At 38.9% G+C, this 25,461-nt stretch overlaps 1 protein-coding gene across 2 annotated transcripts in view; it reads right to left on the reverse strand.

Moving 5' to 3' along the window:
* Window positions 1-25,461, reverse strand: part of LGR4 (leucine rich repeat containing G protein-coupled receptor 4) — a 75,280-nt gene that overhangs the window by 30,142 nt on the left and 19,677 nt on the right. The window contains exon 2 of one of the 2 annotated variants that reach the window (XM_082284098.1): window positions 10,159-10,230. In XM_082284098.1, coding sequence (XP_082140224.1) covers window positions 10,159-10,230 — 72 coding nt within the window. Of the gene's footprint in view, window positions 1-2,844; window positions 2,912-10,158; window positions 10,231-25,461 lie in introns of those variants that run through there. The other variant, XM_082284099.1, reaches the window with a different exon arrangement.

Below are 25,461 nucleotides of genomic sequence, written 5' to 3' on the forward strand. Positions count from 1 at the left end.
TGGAGGACACCTTAAGACTAGCCTTTCATGGTGTCTCATTCCCAGAGTACACAGCAAGCCTAGTTTCTTGCACTGAAACTGCAGCTAACACTGTTTTCTCTCTTTTGGGAAATAAAAACTTCTGCAATTATGCATCTGGCAACCCAGCTGCATGTTAACCGAGCCAAGTTAATCACTGGTGTCACTCCAAAAATCAGGGAGGGTGTCCCAAGGATACATTTTTGCCTGTAACAATTAAAACCATCACTCTCATTATGACAGGACGCAATAAAACTTCTTGGAAACCTCTCTCTTCGTCTTGCATCCCAAATGGTAGTTAACCTCAGGATACTTGAGCAAAGAGTTTCATCTCCTTCTGTCCATCTGAAGGTCTTATGCTCATACAGAAAATGCTTTTGCTGTGGATTTTGGGTTGGTTTCTCTTTTCCTCTTGGTGGTATTCTGGGATGCTTCTAACCTTTTGTCTATCTTGTCTCTGATAAAAATATAATGGCTGCTTTCTTCACAGATAAAATTCAAATAGTGACACAGGCTGAAATCCTGATGTCATAATAAAACACCTGATTTATTATTTTTATTTCTACATTAGCTGCTTTGTCTTAAGACCCAAGACTCAAGTATTTCAAGGTTTAGTCAAGCCTGAACCTTCCATATCCATCACTGTCCCTCTGCCCAGCCAACAATTTCTTATAGCTATCCAACTTTTACATACCTATTTTCATCCCACTGGAAAACATTCCACTACTTCTCCACCTGTAGTTTTGCAAACTCTACTTTTTGTGCTGTCTTACATTGAAGTATTCTACTATCTTTATATGCCTATCCCTAACTTCCACTTTTTCTGGGTTCTCTGTTTCCCAAATACAAACTTGAATTTTACTTTAAGTTCTCCCACAACAGAAGTAATCTTTGAAAATGCCTCAGAGATGACTTAATCCATGATGCCCAGCAAGTGTTTCCTCAAACCTAAAAAAGAGCTTCAGTTTCCATCTGTGCTAAGTGTTTCCTCAAACCTAAAAAAGAGCTTCAGTTTCCATCTGTGCCAAAATAGCAGTCACTTTGGAACAGAATTCTGTTTTTCTTAACAGATGATGCATATTTATGTGCTACAATTTATTAATCAAGGTTTGGAACTCTACAGGAGAGGTACAGTCATTTGCAGGAAAATACAGGGTTTCGCTACATCCCTTGTGCCAGGGTGGATGCCCTGCCTGGTCAGGGCACACGCCTCTGCAGACAGCTCCTCCCCAAGATGGACAACTGCAGAAAAGGAGGAGCTGGTAAATGGAAGCTGTGTATCCAGACTAAACTTGGCTTTGCTTTTCTGTGAGTAGCAAACAGACCTTTTGGGACATTTTTCAGCTGCAGCCTGCCAAACTGCTGGGAAGCCAATCTATTGCCTACAGGTTACTCCAAATTCCTCCACACCAATTTAACAAAACTAAATGGATACTTTATTCTGCTGCTGCTAATGGAAAATGCATTTGTCTCCTCCTTTTCTTGCAGTAGTTTCAGTATTATACATATAAACTCAACGATTATTTATAAAATTATGAGTACGTACACCAAGACACATCATAACTGAAAATAGAGGACTGTAACTACAACCAACACTGACACTGCACCAACTCCATTTCTTGTCATGAACTTTCTCTTTCCAGCATTTACAGCTTTCTCAAAGTTATACTGAACTTTAAGATAATTGCTTGTTTTCAAAATGCACTTTGGGTCTAAAAAGCTAAAATATCTAAGTAAACTAAACTGACTGATTAAAAAGTCTAAAGCTCATTCGTAAGTTCTATAGTTAGATTATCAGTAAGAGTCACCAGCATCCACCACAGACAAAATACACTCTATGATAATGCTTTTTATGGACTGTCAAAGAACATTTTTTTTAACAGGAAAATAAATTACTATGGATTTTCAGGAAAGCAAGCATTCACAACCATGCAAAATATGCTCTATCCTTTCCTTTTCAAGAAATATCTGTATTAGAGCAAGACCTCCTTTAAGTAGAACCCACAGGCTGCAAGACATGCACCAAAAGACATAATATAACATAAAACAATTCTTATACACTATGAGTTGTTGAAACAAGCAACCTTTGTAATCTCAACTAGTATTCTGCAGCAAAAAAGCTCAGAAGTTTGGATAAATTTTTTAGCATGGATATATATGTCATAAACATAAGCAACAATATCATGGTGTCTTGGAATCTGGTTAAAACCTAGTCTACAGCAGAAATGCTGAGTTGTTGCAGAAAACAATTTTGATTCCTCTCACCTCCAAAGCAAAATGCAGAATATATTTTAAAAAATACATTCTCTTCTCTCTACTTGCCTTTGCACATCTTGTACTATGTTTGTGGTAACTTTCCTTTGCTTTACCACAGGCCAGATAGACCTTTCCCTTGATAGCTATCTCAACACTCAGGTAATAATGCATTTTACTTACCTAGTTTGTACAGCAGAGACACAGAGATGAAAGCCACTGAGTTTGGTTTCGATCAACTGGGATGCAACAAATCAATTAACTACAGACTTGTGCTTTTAGCAGATAGCGCTATTAGGATGCTCAGAAGGTTTCCAAGATCATGAAATATGTTAATGGTCAGATACGAGAGGTGAAAAAACTGCTGCTGATATAGTAAATCCTGTAGGTTGCTTTGGTCTGTTCATACAGCCTTGTCTCTTGTCCTGGCATTTATTGGCTATCCAGGCATGGGATCTTTGAATGACTGTGCATCTAGGAAGTGACACTGCAAAACGGGGAAGTGGATTAAGTCTACATATGTTTGGCAATTAAACTTCTGTTACTGTTTTTCTAACCACTTCAGATACATACTGGGTAAATGCAAGACCCAGGTTCTGCAGACATCTTCACAATGAATGACCTTAGAGAAATGGAGGTAATTTTCAGTATGATTCTTTGATTCAGTTTAGGTTGACTGTTAACTTTCTTCCAGCTGAAATAAAAGCAAATATTTTAACAGAATAATCTAGAATTTTACTTTTATATAAGATGGGCAGGAAAAAGAACTTTACCAGAGTCTGGTTACTATTTCTATACCAGGACATCTGCCAAGGCTAATTAGGCAAGAGTACCTCTGTACTAACACAAAACTACAAAGTACAAATATCCAAGCAGAGGGGAGGAAAAGAAGTAAAAGAATGACATCACCATGTCTTCTTATGGTAACATACAGCATCATACTATGAAACTATGATGACAGAATATACTCAATTACTTCATCAGAGGATAAGGTATTTATCTTTGGCATACAGGATTAATTTTTTCTCCTTTTTTGTCGAAGGTTTTTGTAGAGCTCATGTGATGACTCTTGAGACTCCAGCCTCGAATTGGCTACCTGATCACTCACACACATACATCGTTTGTTCCATACTCCAATTTCTGAAACCGAAAGGAGGAGGAGGACTGCATGGTACAAGCACCATTTGGAGAACTGTACTTGGAGCTTCTCAAGCTACTGCTCAGCATCCAGAAGCTTCTTATCTGGTTTATACCTTCAGACAGCCCCAACCTGGCAACTGAGTCAGCATAATAAATAAGGCTTGTAAGACTGGTCTTGAAGTGTAACACTGCAAAGTTCAGCCTTCAGGCCATTTAGCTAAGCCAGCTTCTGTGTGTGTGCATATGAACAGAACACTGAAGCTCAAAAAAAATGACAGGTAAGGAAAAAGTCTTGTTGTTCTCTAGAGTACTTGCAGCAGAATAACCGGTTTTGGGGTCCTTATACACAACCATGCCAACTTTGGAAATTAACATGTAGAAACAGAAACTGGAATGAAAGGAAGTTCCTCATCATCTAAAAAACAATGGAATTTACTCAACCTACTAGCATCTATCCCCACAAATAGGAAAAAACATGCAACTGTCAAGCACAGCAAGAACCTTCTAAGCTACAGAAATATTATTCTTGTATCAGCATGATTGAAACTCATCCAGAATCAAATTGATTTAGGACTCACAGAGATAAGAAAACACTAATTAAACACAGGTTGGCCAACATGTTTTTAAACATGATTTAGCATTTAATGCAGACCAAGTAAGTGATGTTTAAAAATATCTTAGCTGACTGTGGTTAATTCTGCTTGGGAGTCTTTGCCTAAAGGTTTGTCTTGACTAGAATTTGAAGGTGCAAGTTATGACATGCTGACACTTTCTAAAGCTCCAGTGCACACAAGGCAGCAAGCATTCCTAGTGTGAGCTGGCTGGTCAAGTTGTTAGGCTTTTAACTTGCCACCACACAAGAAACCTACACCTTGCATTTTTTCATTAAATCTTTACCTCTTGGAATTCAGACTGGAGCAACTGAGGAAATCACCTCCTCCAGCTGTTCAAATACTTGGAGCTGGTAGATTGATGAAGGCCACTCGTTGGCTTCCAACCCAATGTCCATATGGCTATTTTTGAAAGACCAACAGCCAGTGTCTACACTGGCTGCCTTTGTAAAAAAAGCAGCTGAAGAAAGATCTGTGCCTGTTCCTCAGACTCTGCCGGTGGGGCTGAATGGACAGAGACAGGGCAGTAATGTCTCCAATTGCGCCAGCCTGTTTTACAAGAGGATGTTTAACCACAGTTTTAGTTATCACATGTGAGCTAACACAAGGCACCAGGACAACATGAAGATTCATCCTTACCTTCTCTACTCAAAACAAGTCCTTCAGCTCCAGCTTCTAACTATAAACCTTGGGACATCTCACATGTATGAAAGAGAAAAGAATTGCACCATCTCATCAACATTCGCACACCACCTTGAAAATACTGCTTTTAAAAGGCTTGGCACTGAAGGACAAGGCAAGTCTTTCCATCAAGTGTTCTACAGTCAGGTGAGGAAAGACACAGCATCCTAAGCTAACAGCCCAACCTTGGCATAACTCCAAGATGTCTTATTCATAAAACTCAAGTAATAAAAAAGACATGATATTCTCCCTCCCTGCCCAAGGATAATACAACTTGGTGCTGATGGAGAAATTAGAAGGAAGGGTACCATCTAAATTACACACTGAAACAGATACTATAAAAACAAGCAGCTGTGGCATTTCAGCCAGGTGGTCATCTTTAGCCGCAGTCAAGAGGGAAAATAACTAGACATTTCCCTTGCAGATACTTCCTGATTACAACCTTATGGCAAAAACCCACCTCATTTTCACTGCTAGTATACATTTTAATTATTCCTTATGTTCCTAAAATATACTTTATCAATTAAAAGCCATGATCAGAGACTGTGGCTGGGGAGGGAAGATGAGGAGACATTTAAGCAAGACCTCTTAAGACTTGTGATCAACATGGATATAATTAAACAGTCAAGCAAATACTCAGTTGCACTATTTCTTTTCTTGCAAAAATTAGTTGCGTGTGTGTGGTCTATTGTTCACTGTTTATTCATCTCTCAAAGAACAGATTAGCACTGTGTTTCAGAAAAGAGAAAACTTTTATTGATCTAAGTCTTCCTTTTATTACTTTATTTCCCCAACCATTTTCAACCAGCCATTAAATAAAATCCGTAAGAAAGTTTTGCCCTTGCCTGATAAAAAAAATCTGAAGGTAGTGTCACAGGAGAGAAACTATTTCATATCACATATGAGCAAAAAACAAAAACACAACAGATCTTGGTATCAGTACACATCTAGAAATTAATCAAGCACTCGTGTCTGTTCGTGCTTTCAGGAAGGATTATTTTCCTTGCAGTATTACTGGGTGTGATAGAGTTTTTATACCCACCAGTCGAAGAGTAGAGAGCACCCTCCCTAAGCGTTGTTGGAGAAGCTCAGGGCCCCACCCCAAGGCTGACTGGTTGGGAAATTACCTGTGCTCCCCTTTGGACAATCACATCCTTCTGTCACAAGTAACCTACAGACAGACATGGAAGAGATTGCAGTCCTCTGCTTCTCACATGGACCAGCAGCCAGACAGCTAAAAGCTTATAATCTAAATCTTGCCCATGAGTGCAGGGCAAATAAGCTGACAACATTCTAAAGGGTTGAATGGAAACCAAAACAAGCTTAAAAGGTCATTAAGTCAAAAATACTTCTGCTTTATTGGAGTAGTTCAAGTTTCTGAAGACAGACTGAAAAACTGGCCAAGAATAAAAATAATTTTGATTTTGCCTTTCTCAATAAGAGGCTGCCTTTTTAATTAATCTAGCAGATCATTCACAAATAGAGTATAAAATTCTTCAAACTACTGTAGATAACTCTGAATATTAGAAGGGACTGTCACCTTTTAAAAGGCCATCAAAACATAACACAACCTGGATATTCTAGTTAAAAATTCACACTGGAAAATTATTTCTACTTTCTAAAAACACTGCATTATCTAGTTATATTTTCCTCTTCTAGCTTTCTATAAATACTTTGAGGTGTGGTTAGAAAACCATGGCCAAGTTCTTCAAGAACTTTTAGTTTCCATATCATGTTCAGGGCTGCAGCATATTTATGTTAGCATTTTCTGAAGAATACACATCATTAACTGCTAAGGCAAAACCCTTGGTGGTCTGCTTCTCCCTGACTCTGACCATTGCCATTTCAATAGTTTGCAAATTACTTCCAGATGGGTATCAGTTACACAGACATGGAGAATTTTTACAACATTTATAAATAGTGCTAGAATCCTGCAGACATATGTTAAGTGTGCTATGTAGTGACATGCACGACAAGGCTGTGAATGAGGGTAAATGGAGCACTCAACCCAACGGGCAGATTCTGCCCACGGACAAGTTAAAATCCCTTTGCTAGTACCTGTAAATAATAGTCCAATAGGACACTATCTCAAAGTTACAAAATCCCAGATTATTCCTTAAAATTTGATACTTTGCTGGGGAGTCAGCTGCTTATACGTGGCCATTTAGTGCCATTTCAGATATTCTCCTCCACCTGGCATCAAGTGCCATTCACAGCAGCCATTGGTTTCCCATCTGTGTCAGACCTGTCAGTCTGGTGTGGGTGTCTCGGATAACCCAGAACATCTAAAAACAGCCTGGGATGCATATTTGAAGCACCCGATTTGCTTCCTCTTGGTGACGCAGAAGGCACTTTTGAATCAAGCAGACAGCTGTTCCAAGTCTGGTACTCTGCTTCTTTCACTAGTGTTCATTTTAGGATTCGGAAAATGATCCTCTGAAGTCTCTCCAGACTACCAAATAACTAATTTCATTGAAGAAATGACAACCCGCATTTTAAGTGGCTCCTACTGCAGTGTTTAATCTCAGCCCCTACATACAACTCAGTTGCCAAAATAATACATTCTAATTGTCTCCCATTTCCATTCAATTAAATTCTATGACACTATTTTGCAACATTAATTAGCAAACTCTGCCAAGGGCTAATCGAACACAGCATTTGACAATGGCAGGGCTAAGGCATGGTATGAAGGTAAAGGTGTCTGGGGCTGTCTCCTTGATGGAGACCTCCTAGAGTCCACACTGGTGTGGGTACTGCATTCCCATTAGTTTGTGGGATTTTCATTTGCTTTAAACAATTCTTGGGAGAACTTCTCAATGAAAAGTCACTTCTAGCACAGATTCCAACACCACTTTAAGTCTTTTCTTTAATTTATTTTTCTTTGGCATGGAGACTAACTCCCAGGTTTGCGTGCTGAAAAAGCAACTTTGCTAGTGCCCAGCAGTCAGAATTTGGATCTGTTCAACTATAAATAAAAGCCAGGAAGAAACTCTGACAATCATAGAAAGGAAAAATTGTGGTTGTACAGTAGGAAGTACGAGAGTTGAGTTGTACCTGTTCATAACCAGGAAAAATAAAGAATGAAATATTTTTGTACCCTATCCCATAGAGAAAAAGGAACAGGGAGAACAAAGCAGAAATGTGTCATATCTGGTGCTGGTCATTTCTCTTAAGGAGGAAAGCTGCTTTTGTTTGAAACTGCTTTATTATATTCCCATTTAAGAACCACTTGAACTGAAACAAGGGAATCTGCAGTTGACTGGTGGTTTGGGTTTTTTTTTCCCCAGAAGCTGCTTGAACCCATCAGGTAAGCACGTGAGGAATGATTTAAAGTTTCTTGGTGTTCACACATAATTCTGAGCTTAATGCTAGCCCATTTTTTTTTCAAACTGAAAACCTGGAATTTAGGGGGGCAATGTAGCAAATGGCTCTTATGCAATAGGCACAACAGATGATAGCTGAAGGCTCTGCCTTTCCTCTTTACCTCCTGACACACCTCAAGGTTTATGAAGTTACACAATATGCACACCCACCAGTTAGGTTTTATTGCTTAATTACTTATTGGGGAAAAAAAAATGAAGTCTCCCACAGTCATCTACATTGGAAAACCAGAATTGTTTGAGTTTTTCAACTTCTGGTGTGAAATATGCCTATGAAGAATTAAAATTAAGAAACGGGGTTACAAATCTAGTATAACAAATCATACAGACATACAGAAGCGCATATGATAAAGCATATATGGAATATTGGCTAGTACATATTCTGGAGCCAACCAAGCCTTCCTAAGCCTCTTTTTTTCCCAAGTGACTACTCATGCCATAGAGCCTTTCTTAAATTCTGTCAATTACACAAATGCACCATCTGAAAACCTATTTTTCTTCATACAGCATTCTTGACTATATCACAGATTTAAGCAATACCTAAAATCAGAGGGAATAAACTAGAACCTGTTAAACATTAAATAAGATATCACACACAATTTATCTGACATAAATAAACTCAACTGCACTTCACAATTGTACTGACCTGAGTCAAAACTATTTAAGAACCAGGTAAAATGGAGTTATTTAAGTGCATTAGTAATGGTAGCTGCTACATTACCAGGATATAAGAGAGATCAAAATTCTAAGGAGAGGTAGAACAGATTAAAGCAACCAGTGTGGCTGAGATGCAAAGAAGCAGCTTTCAGGAACCCAAGTCTTTCTTCAGAAGCAAGTAATCCATCTCTTATCAATCTCTCAGTATCTGTTCCAGTGAGGTGTGGTGGCTGTACTGGTTATAGTAGAAAATCAGAGTCAAAGGGTTCAAGGCTTTATCTTTAGTTTTGCTATAGGGTTCATTTATCCTTTTGCCCTCTACAAATGGTTTCCATTCTTTGGTTGTTTCCTCATTGGTAAAGTCAGAAAAACACTTCCCTACCTTGTAAGGGTGGTCTCTTCAGGGAAACGAGCTGTTCTTTCCCTAAGGTGATTTATTGAAAAACCTCTCACAACAGCATTCATAGTCCTAGTCTTGCCAAAGTCACAAATAGAGACAGCCTTAATTTGTACTTTAAATGCTCTTTAATATAAGAAATCCTACTTTGTCACTGAAAATATAAGAGAAGCAAAGCAAATCGCAGGAGTTTTGTCTTATCTATTGCTTAGTACTGGAAGTTCTCAAAGCTCTCTTGCAAAGGTTGAACCACTACCCTCACGCTCTCTTCACAGATAAGGAAACTGTAAGGCACACAGAAAGCACTTGTCACAAAACCGTACTTAATAAAGTAGTAAGTGAAAGTCAAACCTGCCTCCCTGTTTACTGACTCCAAATCCCAACTTAATGAAGGACTATGCTGTGAAAGCATGCTTTGGCTTTGCAAAGGCGTCTTAGTTAAGACTTCAACAAAATACTGAGCACATGAGCTTGAGGATTCAGAAATCCAAGTATCAGTTAAGTAAAACACAAAAAAAGAAAGCTAAAATGAGAGAAGGACAAAAGGGAGGTGGGAAGCAGGAAAAAAAAAATTCTGCCAGAGAAATTAAGAAAAAGAAGCCCTGTACCACAGAATTTTGATATAGGTCAGGATGGGCTTGTGAGCATTGCATCTGTAGCCTACAAGGACAATGGGAGCCAGCTGCTCAGTAAATGAAGCAACATCTATTTTATGGAACTTAAGCAACAGCTATACTGTAGTTCCTTCAGAAACAATGGTAATTACACAACTCTTGTGTTATCTTTGGATAACACTGTAATTAGTATGTGTCATCACCCTAGCCATGATTAAAATAATTACCACAAAAAGTCCCTTGTAAGTAGCATTTACTGTCCTGGTTTCCAAACATGTACAAGATAATATTTTTAAAGTATAATTGCTTTTTCTGTTCGCAGCTCAACACTGTTTCTCCAACCACCTTCCACTTTATACAGCCATATGATGTTGTAGTAAAACTTTTAACATGTGTAAAATACTTACAGCTCTTCCAAGTAGGGGAAGTTCTTGAAGGCATCTTCTGGTAGTCTTGTGATGTTATTCATGCTGATATCTCTGGAAAAGAACAAATACAGATTTATCAATAACCAGAAAAGGATTTTTACACTCTACGAAAAGCGTAAGAAAAAGAAAGGTTCATCATATAGTATAGTAACAGAAAAAAACCTATTCTAGTATCACACAGTAATATCTCTTTCTAGAAATTTGCATGCCAAACTTTCAAATCAGTGTAATTTGAGAATCCAGTTGCAGCAAAGACCTATAAAATGGGAAGTTGACAAAATAAAGTTTTCCAACACCTTTAAACAAAAAATAATTACTGTGAAACTACAGGGAAGGCATACATGGAAGATGCTCTACAATACTGTTATCCCCAGTACTAATTTTTACCAACTTACATACAGTTTTAACTCAGATGATTAAGACTCTAAAACCACAACATACGAAAAAAAAGTTAAAAAAAACCCCATTGTGACCACCCACCAAGCAAATTTTCATCCCACAGTGTCTTTAAAAAAAAGGAATACACGCATTAGGACTTAATAAATAGCTTCTGGCAAATAAGGCTTCTGGAACAACTGGCAAGAATAACAGAAACATGTCCTAGCTCTACCACAGTCTTGTTTTGTTTCTCTTATACAAAACCTATGAAAGTCCTCAAGGTAATAGTTTTAAGCAGATTTCATTCTCAGTCCATGAGCAGAGAGAAGCTGGCAGCAAGTGCTTACATGATTGGTATGTGGACCTGCTCAGCTTTTTTCTTTACAAAGCAGCAGTAAGTGGCAAACTTGGTGCCATCACCTCAGTTCACACCTACACAAAGATCACAGATAATCCAGTCCTAAAGCAAGTTATTACTCAATGTGAGTAAAAGCAGCATGAAAACAATTTGGTTTGATAATTAATCTAACTGCGTAACAATTCATGGCATAATCCAAGTTCTTACTTTCCACTTGGTTACTGGTTTGGGTTTTTCAGTATGTAGTTAATGAGCAATTCAGTAACACTTGTTAGTAGAGCCTTCCCTGCTTGCTGTCTTCCACATGCTGTTCTCTAGAGTCTATCTGCCACCTCCCTACATAATTCAGATAGAAAGCAAACTAGGCAAAACTACTTTTATCTCACTAATGGCCAACAAGTACCACTGAAGCTCCTCCATGACATTAACAAGTAACTGGCAACTGATCTGCTGCACCACCTGTGCAGCAGAGACCCTCAGGCATTGCCAATGTGAAAACTGTGCTCTTACACTAAATCTAGAGGCAACCATTCCTCTAAACTAAATGTTTATTAAATAGTAGTCCAAAAACTTCATTTCTCATTTCCCAGTGTAAACTAAGAAAGTTACTCCTCAGAAGCTGCTAACAGTATACTAACCTAACTCAAGAGCAGTGAGATCAAAACAAGGTTCAGCTCATACAAAACAAACCCAACTGTGAAAAGAGCCCAAAATAAACTGCTATGGTACAAAAGACTTCTTCACTAAACTCCAGAAGGAGCTGAACTCAAGATGCTTTATCCCTGGACTCTACAGCCTGCATGCTTTAAGCAGTGCTTTGTGCCTTGGCAGCAGCCTGGTAACAGTGCAATGCTGTGGCTGCTGTGGAGGATGTTTTTCTTCTTGTGCAGGAAAGTAAATAAATGTATCTGGTACATGAACTGCCATTTGTCTGCTCCACGGGAGACTGCAACTTCTGTTCTCGCACATTTTTCAAATTGTCATAAATACACACATTTCACACATCCAGGCTTGTCCTCTCCTTTCCAGAGGACTGCAAATCCACTTCTAGTATCAACTAGGAAGCATTTATTAATAGGGCAGAAGAGTAAGAAGGGAGTGGAGATCCTAATCTTAAACAGTAACCCACTCAAGAAAATCACAACTCTCAAAAAACTGTCCAGGTGATATAAAACCTTACTGTCATATGCACCATAATAAATGGTGGTACTAAAAATAAGTCAACAGTACATAACATCAGAAAGCTTATGCATCACTTTGGCAAAGATTTTGGCTGCACCCACATTTGTTGTACTACATGGTAGCTCTTTTTGACAGCTGAGGTAAGGAAACCACATCCACCTGAAAGCAATGGTCTTGAAATTTCCAGAGTGATAAACGCTCAATTTCAGAAGTGCCCTATGCAATCCTAAACAAAGTCAATGGAAACCATGCAGACACACAGAATGGCTGACATCCAAATTCAAAGCAATTCTGGCTTTCTCTGGGATCTGAAATTAGCTAAAAATGTTTTTTCCATGTAGCTCCAAGTGTTAGTGTCTACAATTTTAATTTAGAAAGTAGATTATTTGGATGCAAGCATGAAACAGATCACCCTATAATGAGGACTGAGAACCATCATCAATATTCTCAAGTTCTACTGAAATTTATTTTCAGTGAAGCTAAATTTATAACAAAACCAGACACAAATATAAACTGCAATTGTCTTTATCATGTGAATCTTCAGGGACTGCTTACCATGATGCCTTGCTAAAAAGCTGAAATATTTATGAAGTTTCTGTATTTGCCTTCATTACATGTGATAGTAACTCTTACTAAATAAATAAGCCAACCTTTATGGCACTGATTTGCAAACTTTGGGGAACATCAAAACACCAACTTTGAAAGTTTCTTAATGATCATCACATAAGTCTTAAAACAATTCTTGTTTAATGAAGAACATTATGTAAAAGCAGTTTTGCCTATATGTAGATATAAAAAAATATTTTCTCTTTTCATTTTACTCTACAGAATCTCCTCAAAGAATGAGTTCATAGGCACTGTACACTGGTAATAAAATATTAAGTAGTTCATGAGTAAGAATCTACAAACAATATTAGGAACATCCATGACACTAAAATTAGATGACTTAATAACTAGTCTCTATTAAGTTTACCTAGTTAATTTGGTAAGATACTCTTAATAACACATAATTAATAGAAGAATTGCAACAGAAATGGCAGAGCACAATATACTATGACAAAATAATGACAAATAATCCCCAAAACCACAGTCCAAAACAAAAATAGCCCTTGCTAAGTTTCTACTGTTTGTATTTTATAAATAGTCATTTTACTACTCCTAAACTTAAAAAAAAAGAGATCAGTCTATGCAGTATCAAGAAGGCTGTCTATTTAATAAAGATAAATATTAGTATGACTCTTGACATATCAAAAAATCTCCATGAGAAGCTGTCATACACCACCTGTTTCACTACTAAAAAGCCCTCAGGTCTATAAGCCCAGAACTCATTTAGGGTGCTAATGTATTTAAAAGGTTCTAAGAATGAACAAAAGAATATTAATAGTACTTTCCCAGCCTCTAGTAGTGTTCATGGGAAGGATGCTATCATACAACAGAAGGATCATGTCAGCAGTTGCCTAAAGCCCCTTTTCAGCAGGACTAAGCTAGAAGACCTACTATGGATTGGGTTATTACATTGAGATGTAAGTCCCCTAGAAACAGCACAACACCTGCAAACCTTGGAATTGCTGCCAAACACGCGCACACAGAACTCCCAACAAACAAAACACCAAAATCTCCATATGTTTGCCCTAAATTTTATTGGTAAACTGAAGTTCAGACTCAGTATCTAAAAGGCTTATTATAGGTATCTTGTTCTTCCAACAAGTCCCCAGTATGGTCTGTCAGCCCAGCAAACTACACCTCTGACTTGAAATTAAATTCAGACCCACATTTATATTGGGGATGTTTTCCCCAGAAAGTGTAGAACAGACACAACAGCTCTAAGAGATATAAGATTATGGTAATGCCATGGGTTTACACTGTGGATTCGCCAGGAAAAAGAAGGAGAAGCCAGAGTAGACCTGCACCTTTCAGCAGGTAGCCATTAACTAGGTTTATCTATACTAAGCAGTCAGGCTAACTCTTCACTCACTAACCAACATTAAACCAAGGCAGAGGTGGTAGATGCCCCATTCCTGGAAACATTGAAGGGCATGATGGGGCAAGAAGCCGGCACTGAAACTAAAATGATGGCCAAGAAGCTGGCATTGAAACTAAAACATGAACTGCCAAAGGTTCTTTAGTAAGAAACCTCTTTAGCAAGAGGCTGCATCTCGGGGGATAACATGAATCACAGCCTTATAGTTATAATTAGTTTCACCATTTCAGGTAGGAGAAATGTAACACCAGAAAATAAGCACAACTGCACTCCCTCCTACAGTGCCATGGCTGCAGTTCTGAATGATAAGTAAGGCTTCTTACACTCTGTCAGAAGCTTTGTCCTTCTTCCAAGAAGGTAATACAGAAAAGAATAAAACTAACTAAAATTACTTAGTTTGTAACTGTAAATGTTATTTTGCCATCCCAGGTAATATAGAGATTAATTTTAACAGGCAAAAGGTGAAAACCCAAGCCACGGTACTCCAGCACTCATTTGCTGTCTCCAGCCTGCTCAAGTAGATCCTTTTAGGTTATTCTGACAACTACTTGAATATTCATTTCCAACTGAGTTTAGCAAAGTTTTCTGCTTTCACCTAACACAGAAACACTTTAAAGTAATTAAAAATACTAACTGGCAACAATAGTAAAAACAATGAAAACCTCCCTCTGTTGAAAACACGCATCAAAGGAGATTTCTGTGTTCTTGTGAATATGGAACAGTTGGGTTTTCCCCATTTAAAGCTGTTGTGTCTGTTTTCCTTGGAAGAGGAAAGCAGCTTTGCCGGACACAGTAAAAAACACACAGCACCACATCTCATCTTGCATAATGCTGGATATTCAATCACTTTTAAATCAACCAGCAGTGGAGATTTCAGAAAACTGAACTAGAAAACATAATGCACTTAAACTTTTTATTATACTCCTCCTGCAAGAATTCCAGTTCCTGATGTGAGGTTTTAGTTATTTGGATTTTATTTTTCTTCAAGGATTGTTGATTTTACCACTAACCAAAGTCAAAGATCTCCAGGCTTCAGGATGAGCAGAAATACTTTGTCTCTTGGATGGCAACTTACTAATTCTCTCATATTTTAAAAATAGAAACTCTCTTATGTTTAAATAGTGGCTTCAATCACAGCTTTCATCAGTGGCATCACACAAAACAGAATTAGATGCAATGCACAGCATGTCATAGTACCTCCTGCAGGCACAGGTAGCCTTCTCTATCACTTTATATAGTACTGCCTCTACCATAAAGGAGCCTGACCGTTGTTAGATTTATCCTGAACATTTCTCTTACCAATTGCCAGAGCATGATTCTGGCTAGGAAGAACAGATGACTAGAGATGATGGAAAGGGAGGAGTGGGATGATAATTCTTGGATGAGAAGAAAAGCTGCAACAACAAAAAAATTACCACAAAATGGGCAGTACATACTTCCTGTAGGACAAAAAGGACAACAAAATGATAGATAAATTAGCCCAAGATATAAGCAGAGAATAAAAGCAAATGACCCACCATAACTGATGGGCATTGAAAAGGAAATAATGCCAGTCTCTGTGACCTGAGGGACACTTAGCCGCAACAGTCTTTTTTTTTAATGACTGTAGCTACCATTCCTAACTGCATCTCCCCCAGCTGTGTGCACATTTTACGCAGAGAAACTTTCCTCACAGCTCTGGTGTGCTGGCATGTCTTCTAAAACTCACAAGAGATGCCAGTGTTACACTTCCTGTCCTAGCTCACATTCTCCTCTCTCAACACTTGGATCTGCACTGAACTGGCGGCACACACACCTTCCCACCACATTCATGAACTGCATCCAGATACATGCTAAAGACCTAAAACACACTACTTTGTAAAAAAGGTCTTAAGCCAAATAAAACATGAAATAACTAGCTATAGAAAAGCAAAATTAGATCTCAACAAACCCAAATTGAGATTGGCTGTTGGAAACAAGTAACATCAAAATACACCTCTGTGCTTCCCAGCACTTCATTAATAGCTATCTACTTTTTGGCTTTTTGACTCTCTCAAGTTTAGAAAAGAAGGGAGAAAGTGAAGGAGTGAGAAAGGAAAAGAGAGGGGAGTGTTGGTTGAAGGAAAGAAGATCATGTTTCAACAAGGCACCTTTAAAATCCCATAAAATACTGCCTCTGAGCAAGCTTAACCTGTTTGTTGATAGATAATAGCATGTAATACTGTAGGCTCCATTTAGTCTTTTCCAATGTCTGGGCCCTCTGCCATTGAGTTATTTAATTATAACAGTTAGAAAATTACTTAGGTAGAGCTATCTATATTTGAATAAAGCCCTCCTACCTACCTGTACAAAACCATTAGGTAATAGGTGTTAATCTTACATAAAATTCCCCAAGTAGTAACCATGATCCAGCTTCAGCAGTACTAGGAAAAGCTGAGGCTGTTAATATTTTTACATTAAATAAGCCAGGATATTGCAAATGTACCTCAACATGATGCTAGAAAGTACCCATCAACAATCTGTTACCTTTGGACCATTGATAACATGGATAATGACCTGATTACATTAACACTGGTAAAGATAAAGACAAAGCAACATATATTCTTCTTAGCATATGAGACCAACAGTTCTTTGCACAGAAAAACAAGAGGAACAAAAAAAACCCCACAAACAAAGAAACAAAAGGACTGATTATACAGCTGCATGGCAATGGTCAGTGATTCAAGTTTTGTCCAGGTCATATCTGTGTTAACCAAGAGAACTTCCTGGTGTTGTGGCAGCAGGGACAGGCAGGGACACTGGAGCCAAAACAAGTGGGCAGGGGGAGACAAGAAATCAGAGAAACTCAAGGTTAGACTAACGTTAAGTTGTACTGCAATGCTACATTCTTGAAGAAATACATTCAGTGCCCAACTCCTTGTAGGAACATGTTCACATGATGAAAACCAGTGTAATCCAAATCACACCCCTCAGCAGCCAGTCTCAGGGGAGAGCAGGAACTGAATTACATCCCTGGTTTAAATCTTCTTTCCCATTTAGCCAGTTCCTCCAGGATGGTGATAAAACCACTGAAGGGACAGAATAAATGAGTCTGCATTAATACTGTCTCATATCTTAATTGTATTCAATATGTAATATATTCATTATGGAAAAACAGTTCAGTATGGAAAGCCTAGAGGATCGGCAAGAAAATTTCAACTAAATTAGAAAGAAACAAATTTGGTAGTAGAGTTTTGTTTTATTGTATCTTCCTGATGACAAGAAGCAAACGATTCTCTTCCAGAAGCACCACCTCACAACTACTGATTTGAATGTATGCACTATGAATCCAATGAGTGCAGCTAAAATCCAATGACATGCATTACATGTAGACATGCCAACCCCAACAGCGAGAAATCATGAACAGGAAGAAAATACCAGGCAAAGATGATGTTTACAGAGGAACCTACACCTGGAAAGTGTTCAAGCTTGCGATGATGTTTGAGTTCAAAATAAAGTTTAAATAACACACTGAGAAATTAATTTCTTACCTTTTATATATTATCTATATCTATTACTGCAAGGTAGTAGCATAATACCTATACTATTAGCTAACATTTCTATGGTAATAGGACCTCAATGTCAGACTGGCATTGTATTTAAAATTTACATTCTCTCGATTTCTGACGAAGTCACAACTACCAGTGCCCATCTTCCAGTGGGAAGGGTCCACTGGGAATGACAACAGCCAGAACTCTGCAGTATTAACTATCCTGTATCTCCAATCCTTATTGCCATGTCCCAACACATTTTTTTTTCCTCCTGATACTTATCTACTGTTCCTTTTAACATGGGCAAAGCTGCTAATAACAAAAGGGAAGATTTTAAACCAATTTTTGCATTAATATAGATTTTTCTTCTTGTTATTCCATCTCTCCCCAGCAACCTTAAGCATGCTCTACTGCCTCTGACATGATCACAGAGACCTCCAAAACTCAAAAGCACAGAAACCTGTTCTGTACTCACACGCCATTCTGCAGTAACAGAAAGCCTATGAGATATGACATTTTTTCATTTACTAGCATGCTTCATTTTCCAATTCTTCCAGGAAAACACTCTTAAAAGAAAGGAAATATCCAAATATTTAAAGCCTTAGTCAATATCTGCTGTGACTGGCTAAGACACAGATTGCATTCCCACCCAGCAAATACACTTGCCATTTCCTAAGTACCCGTGCTATCTCACTAATGAGCACAAGGTCTTATCATCTGTTGTTTGTATTGCAAGAGAAGCTAAGGACCCTGTTCAACACATCAATGGACTGATGCTGTACAAATACATAGCTGGAGACACTCCTCACCTGGAAGAGTTTGCTGCCTAAATGCAGGAAACAAACAGCATGGCAGGGAAAACAGGTATGCAGATATAGGTGAAGTAAGCTGTGCAAAATCATCAACAGAACCTGAAGCCCCTCCAGTTGACCAATGCTGCTCCCATGTTCTATGTCCAGCTACTACCTACCATGTCCTTTACAAAACAAATTAATTAACTTTCTTTCCCTGCCTCTTTTGTTTGTTTAGCAGGAAAACAGGACAGGAGATTGTTCTGACAATTTCTTGTTTGCTAGATATGTAGCTTCTGTCCATTTCGTGGCAGCAGAAAGAAATTAAGCTCTAACTTACATGCAATGTTTTCATTCCCTTTTCTGCAGCTCTAACTGGAAACTATGTGACAGCTCACTTGGGGATGAAGCACTTAACCTGATTTTTCACAGGAACAATCAAACTTCAGATTACCCACCAATGCTGGCTATTAAAGAGGATTTTGAGTATAAGAAGTTTTAAAAATAGTGGCACACAGAGCCCTTTTTCAGTATAAATATTTTTTAAAAAAAACCCACCAGCATATAGATCCTGTAGATTTCTGTAAGCTTTTAGCATTTTGCTGAAGCTGTACCTACAACATTTTCACTGGCAGCAACAGAAAACCTGCAAAACTTCAGGCAGGTCTGTTCGTGCAAGAGAAGTAACATCTCCCTCTTTCTCCCACCATATCTCTAACTTATTTCTCCTGCCTTCTCCTTCCCGTGTCACATCAACATGTTGTTGGGGGTTTTTTTCTTCCAACATGGTGTTTTAGCTTTCTTTCAGACACTGTAACTAGCTCTAATGTACCCTATTCATGTGCCAATCAAGCCATCATCAAGATCTTAGAGAGAACAATACTTGCATGCAAAGCCCTATCTTGAACTGGTATTTGAGCCACTGCAGGCCAGCCATTAAGCAATCACACATACGGTTAATGGCTTATGTTGACACATGGTAGGGAATTAACCTAGAAAAAAATTCCACTGCATTATTGTGAAAGCGATCCTATCCCGGAACTGGAATATAGAGCAAATTAACATGCTCTTCAGTTAATTTTTAAGAGCCACATTTTGAGTGCAGATTACAGTCTAAAGGAAGGGCTTATTGTAAACTGGAGGAGGAAACAAAATGTCTTTCAGTGCAGGAGTATTTCTTTTACACAGAGATTTACAGTTAGAGATTATTTATAGCAGAGAGTAAAATTATGTATTATTCACAGTTTCATAATTATTAGCTCTATGGAATACAGTAATGCCAGAGAATTGAGTACAAAAAAATCAAACCATGTGACAGGCATGCCGATCAAGCTGTCTGTACCAAGATACTCCCCCTGTAACTGTGAGTATTCATCACAAAATGTGAATAACCAATAAGACCACGAAGAGGTCTACGGACAAAACCAAGTGGGAAGTCAGATCATCCACATCCCTGATCTGTAACCAACTGGCATGTCTTGCTACCACCCAAACTCCTGGAAGGAAAGCTTTCAGCATGGTTACATCACAGCTACCCTCTGACTTAAGATGTTTTTAAAATAATTTATACAAAGTAAGATCATCTTAGCTCAAAACATATGCATCTAAAACCATGCATTACAACCATCACTTTTGGCAAGACTTGAGATTATTTGAAAAAGCCAGTAAAGGAAAGCAGAAATATTTCTATTTCTTTTAACCCATAGTTCACATGTAGGGAAAAGGGGAATGCAGCAACAGGTTACACACTTAAAGAATTCAACCAACTATACCCTGGAGGTGTATTTCTGTGCTTTGGGCTCTTTTTTTTTTTTTTTTTTATTGTAATCAGGTGGTGGTAGCTGTATTTTATGTAGTATGGCCTCAGAAAGAGCCATATCAGCACAACTATGGAGCAGCAGACTCCTATGGTAGTAGGAAAGACAAGTACTGAAGAAGACAGTGGGAACTTCACACTAAGAAAAAATACCACATGTAGCTCATGCCTGTAATAACATCAACAGAAAACCTAAAGGAGTTTTATGGAAGGGTATTTGTTCCTAAAGGAGTTTTATGGAAGGGTATTTGTTATGTTTTAAGTAAATAACGTTTAACACTATACCTGCAACTAAGTTAAAAAAAGGTAGCATTGCCAGTTGCATCAATTGTCCTTACCATCATGGAGTCATATTGAACCATCAGCCACTGAGGTTAACTATGTCATTTTTTAAACAATTCGGACTGATTTTTCTTTATTGAGTTGTCAGTCCCAGGTATAATACATACCTGTGCTTTAAGTAAAAACCTGACACCAACACTTCACGTATGGCCAAGCCACAGTTTTGTTCATTACTACAGAGGAAGTTCTCAAGCACTTTTCCCTTATCGAAAACCTCCATGAACAACCATTGCTGTAACACTAGGAACATTACTTAAGTATGTAATCTAACCAGTTTAATGAGATCTGGGTCCTGTCCGTCCCACCCTCGTCTTGCTTCCCCCCCATCCCCGCCACTCCAGTCTCGGGTTTCTGCTGCATAACCACCAACACCTACAAGGCACGTTTCATTCCACTTAACAGCTTCAAGGGCAATTCCATAAAACTTAAACCGCCTTAATAGGAGTGTCGGGAGTCACACTCACCCTTTGGACTTCAAGGACATTACATCCCTCTCCACCTAGCAACACTATTTAAAACAACAAATGTTTCACACCATAAGCTCCCAGTTACAACTCCGGATGCAGCCAAAGTGAGGTTCAGTGCCTTGCCTTGCTCCAGCAGAGACATATTTTGTGGGTTTGGACAGGTTGCTTTTGTTCCCAAGTCTCGGGTTCAAAGGAGAATAATATTTCTGCATCTCTGTGAGGAAAGAGGAGGCTAAAGCTACCCATGTTTCTGAGCTGTCCAGACAGAGCCTTAAATCTGTTTACTGTTAAAAAAGCAGTGATATCATTGCACACACATATTAATATAAAAATCTTCTGTTGCAATTTCACTGTGTGTTTTTGCTCTGCTGCAAAAAGAGAACATCAACAGCTAGAAATCCAATTTCATAAAAACACCAGCTTTAGTAACTCTAAGTACTTTGAATTTTATTCATTTTTTTCTGGTTTATTTTGGTCTTCTAGTCTGCCCCACCCAATGTTTAGAAAGCAACCAGAGCCTCAAAAGTCTGGGCAAGATCTACATTTTTAGAAGACCAAAAACAAAAAATAGCAAAACAAAATTGGTATATGAATACAGGCACTGATACAATGAAGCCAGATGACAAAATCTAAATGTTGCAATTAGTCCAAACCCATATACAACAGCTTTAGCATTTAAGAATTTTTTTCAATTACATATAACATGTAACTTGGATGTAACTAGAAACTATTTTTGGCAAAAAGCACTCAAAATACCTATACTGTGGGAAAACTAAAAGCACATAGTACAACTTTCTAGTGCCAAACAGACATCATGGCAGCACCTGGAAGGGCCTTTTTAGAACCAAACGCTTTTATGGAGCAATTTTCAAGGTATCTTAAATAAGCTGATGAAGAACAACCACTTTTGATAAGATGTAAAACTTCAGTTTTGAAAACTTTTGGTCATCAATTATTGCACAGCATTTTAACATAAGAGTAATTCCTACTTTATGACACTTAAAGGATTAAAGTTTGCCTGAAGTTTCCCATGTGGCAGAGTTCATGCGTGCTAACACACAGCCCTTGTATTTCTCTCAGGAAACTGTACCTTCAACAACTGGCAAATCTGCTGCCTATTGACAAGGAGTGTGGCTGAATACAAGAATCCAAACAGCCTCATCAGCCTTCCTGATCTGTAGAGTTACGAGGGTTTCAGCTACGTCTCCCTTTTTTTGATTTGAAATCAATGTCCAAATCCCTCATAGATAGAAATGAAGACATGGGTTAAGCATCTACCTTAGCTTCCAGTGAACCTTAGACATGAATTAAAATGAAAGCTGCCCAAAACATCTGCCAGGACACTTTAGAGAAGAGCTACAGGTTCAGCTTCTATTTCAATAGTACAGGACTGAACAAGGGGTATCAAGGAACTATTCAAAGCCAATTTTATTTCTTCTCATATAGAGTGCCAGGAATTATCTTATAATCTGACTTATCACAGAGCTAATTATTTCATTTCAAGAAGCCAAATTCATGTATGCTTTTTGCCTTGTGAAAAAACACACAACTCTTCTTGCTTACTTCCCTGAGAGCCAGGCTGCTTGCCCATTCCCTCCAACAGGCGAGCCCAGCTTCAGGCCCAGGAGAGTCACCCTCATCACTACCAGTTGCTGCTGGCATTGTGCAGGCAACTGCACAGCCTCACACATGCCCACATCTCCTGTTCTCAGGAATTTGGCAGAGGCACAGCCCTACAACTGACACACAGATGACAAGTGCCTCAAAGTCACATCCTCTAAGGATTCAAGAGCCTCAGACAATGCTGCCTGCACCATGCTAAGCTCATGGGGGCCACAACTAACTTCAAGCAATATGGTTTAGCAATACAGTAGAATCTGGCAGGAACAGTCCCGTCTGCAGGTAATAGGCCATTCCACAAAAAACAAAAACAAAAAAAACTATGACGGAAAATAATCAGTCTGGATGAAGAGAAACCAAATGAAAGCATAGAAACTTCATTCACCAATAGATGAAGGAGAAATGTACTCAGCACTTCCACTTCAAAAGGTCTGAGGACAAAAGACAGACTCTCCTCTCACCCGCAGCAGAAAGCCACGTAAGATGAGGAAATACTATTATAGCGAACCATGCAAAGAGGCTACCACAAGCAGCCCACCTCAACCACTCACAGGCTTCATGAGCAGCTAACATGACAAGAAATCTTCTAGTGTAACAAAGATGGATCAACTCTGACTGAGACATTGGTCCTTGCTCAAAAATTGCCCCTAACTGGAAGAGACTTCTCCAGGATCCCAGTAGCCCATGAACCTGGTTCTTAGTCAGCTGAGTCTCTTTACACATTTAAACTACAACTACTGAAACAAAGAAAATTTGCAGGGAATAGAATACATTTTGAATTATGAAAGGAAGAGTTTGGGGAAAAGATTTTTATACTGTACTGGACCAAGCAATAGAGATGTGGGAGAAGGGGTGACAAGTTTCAGGCACAGAGACACTTTTTGAGGTCCTTAACGGCATGCTGATGTGTTTTGCTGTTGTAGGGCTTCCCACTAATCTGCAGAGGTTGTCCCTCTATCATTACAAAGGAGCCAGCACAGTCTGAGCTAGCAAGCCATAAGAGTTAAATGAACACTGCACACCAATTAGAAAAACTCTACAGTTAAAATCAATTGCTATTTAAAGGTAAAAAAAGAAAGTAAGAGGAGAAAAATAAATTAAAAAACCGTAACTCATTCACACTCTCACAGAAAAAGCTGAGTACAGTTAGCATGGGGAATCCAATCCCTCACACACTGCCATTCCCTGACAGCATATTCACAGTAGTTTTCAATAAACATCTACACAAGTCACTGGAAGGGAAAAAAAAGATCTCTTTTCTTTCATACAATTACACAAAAATAACTGTCATCACAACCATCCTTGTGGTAGAAGAGTCCATATTTGCCTGCAGTGAAATCCGTCTGCAGCTGCCCTGTGGAGAAGACAGCCAATAATTGGCTTCTTTCACCTCTGTTAACCATGAACAAAAGTGTCATTCAGCTCCCAAAAGGATAGAAGGCACCAATGGATGGTCAGCTCTCTGAGCCAGTGGGCTGGAATAACAATAACCCTGTAGCATTTTCTTTTTCCTTTTGTTTAGTCTTTCAAAGCCCTTAATTAAGCCCTCACAAAGCACCCCTACAGGCTTCTTTCAATGAGGCATTACACGCCTGTTTTCTTGTATTTAAAGAAGAAAAGTAACAGGGAATTCTGAAACACATTAAGCAGTACACACAATTTCCACGTATTCACAACTGAAATACTGTTACATTTTAGCTTTTAAATATTATCATCATTAATAAGAAGTTCAAGCTTACTATGCTCACTCTTTGCTGTACATCCCTCGCTAAATACAGGCAGTCATAAAACTGGCCTATCTGCAACAGTTCACTCAAATCTATCACAAGACAGCAGCTCCCAAAATGAAAGCAAGTGGAACAACGCATGTTGATCAAACATCCCTGGTCACCCTGAAGCAGACAGCAGAGAAAGGACCGAGTAACACTGAGGCTGCACATGATGCATCAGCATTGTCTGAAAATAGAGCTGGTGAAGGCTAAGTATAAACCCTGCTATGTAAGTGGCCTCTCATACAATTAGATACCTACTTGCATTTAATATAATGAAGGTAATCTGTACTCCACTATTTGGGACCAAACTAATGTAATACTGATGTGTGTGTATTAAACAGGACATTTGAGGATTACATCAGCTTTTCGGCAGTGTAGGCAGATTCTGTTTGACAGAAACGCTACGGAAACTTGTAATACTTGAGCCACAACTGGGAAACAAAACAGTTTTAAGAAAACGCCATTGAAATATCATCCTCATAAATGCAGGCTGATTGGAGGAAACCTAGTCATCTAATCCCTTCACATTCCAAACCAGCCAAAGCAGCAGACTAATGTGGTCACTGTTTTTTGGGTGGCATCCAATGCACGTAGTGAAGGGCTTGGGGGTAGGTAGGGAGTACCAGGTACAACCACCACTTAAAGCCATCACCTGCTCAACAGTGGTCCAAGCACTCCAGAGTGCTGCTGCCTTACTCCATGTCATAGGTTAGCAAGCATAGTCCGGGAAGGGATGTCCTTGCTAAGGGGTGCTTACAGCTTCCTCTGGGAACTGATAGAACCTATCAGATGGCCAGTTTGAATATGGACAATTCTTTAAGCCACTTAAAATTGTGATCGCCTCTGTGATACACATTTAAGAATAGACAAACCCCCCACAGCTCTCTCTCTCTCGTTTCTGGTGCTGGGACAGGTGGCTGCGGGCCCTGTGCGGGCTGCTTGGGCCAGGCCGGGCCGGGCCACGGCTCCAGAATGACCTCCTCCCCAGCAGGACTGGGGGCAGCCAGAGCGTCTTGGAAGCCCCCTACCCCCCTCCACTGCAGCCAAGATTTCAGCAAAAGCAGCA

Source organism: Coloeus monedula (genome assembly GCF_965178545.1).
Source record: "Coloeus monedula genome assembly, chromosome: 6".
In the NCBI taxonomy this organism is placed as follows: Eukaryota; Metazoa; Chordata; class Aves; order Passeriformes; family Corvidae; genus Coloeus; species Coloeus monedula.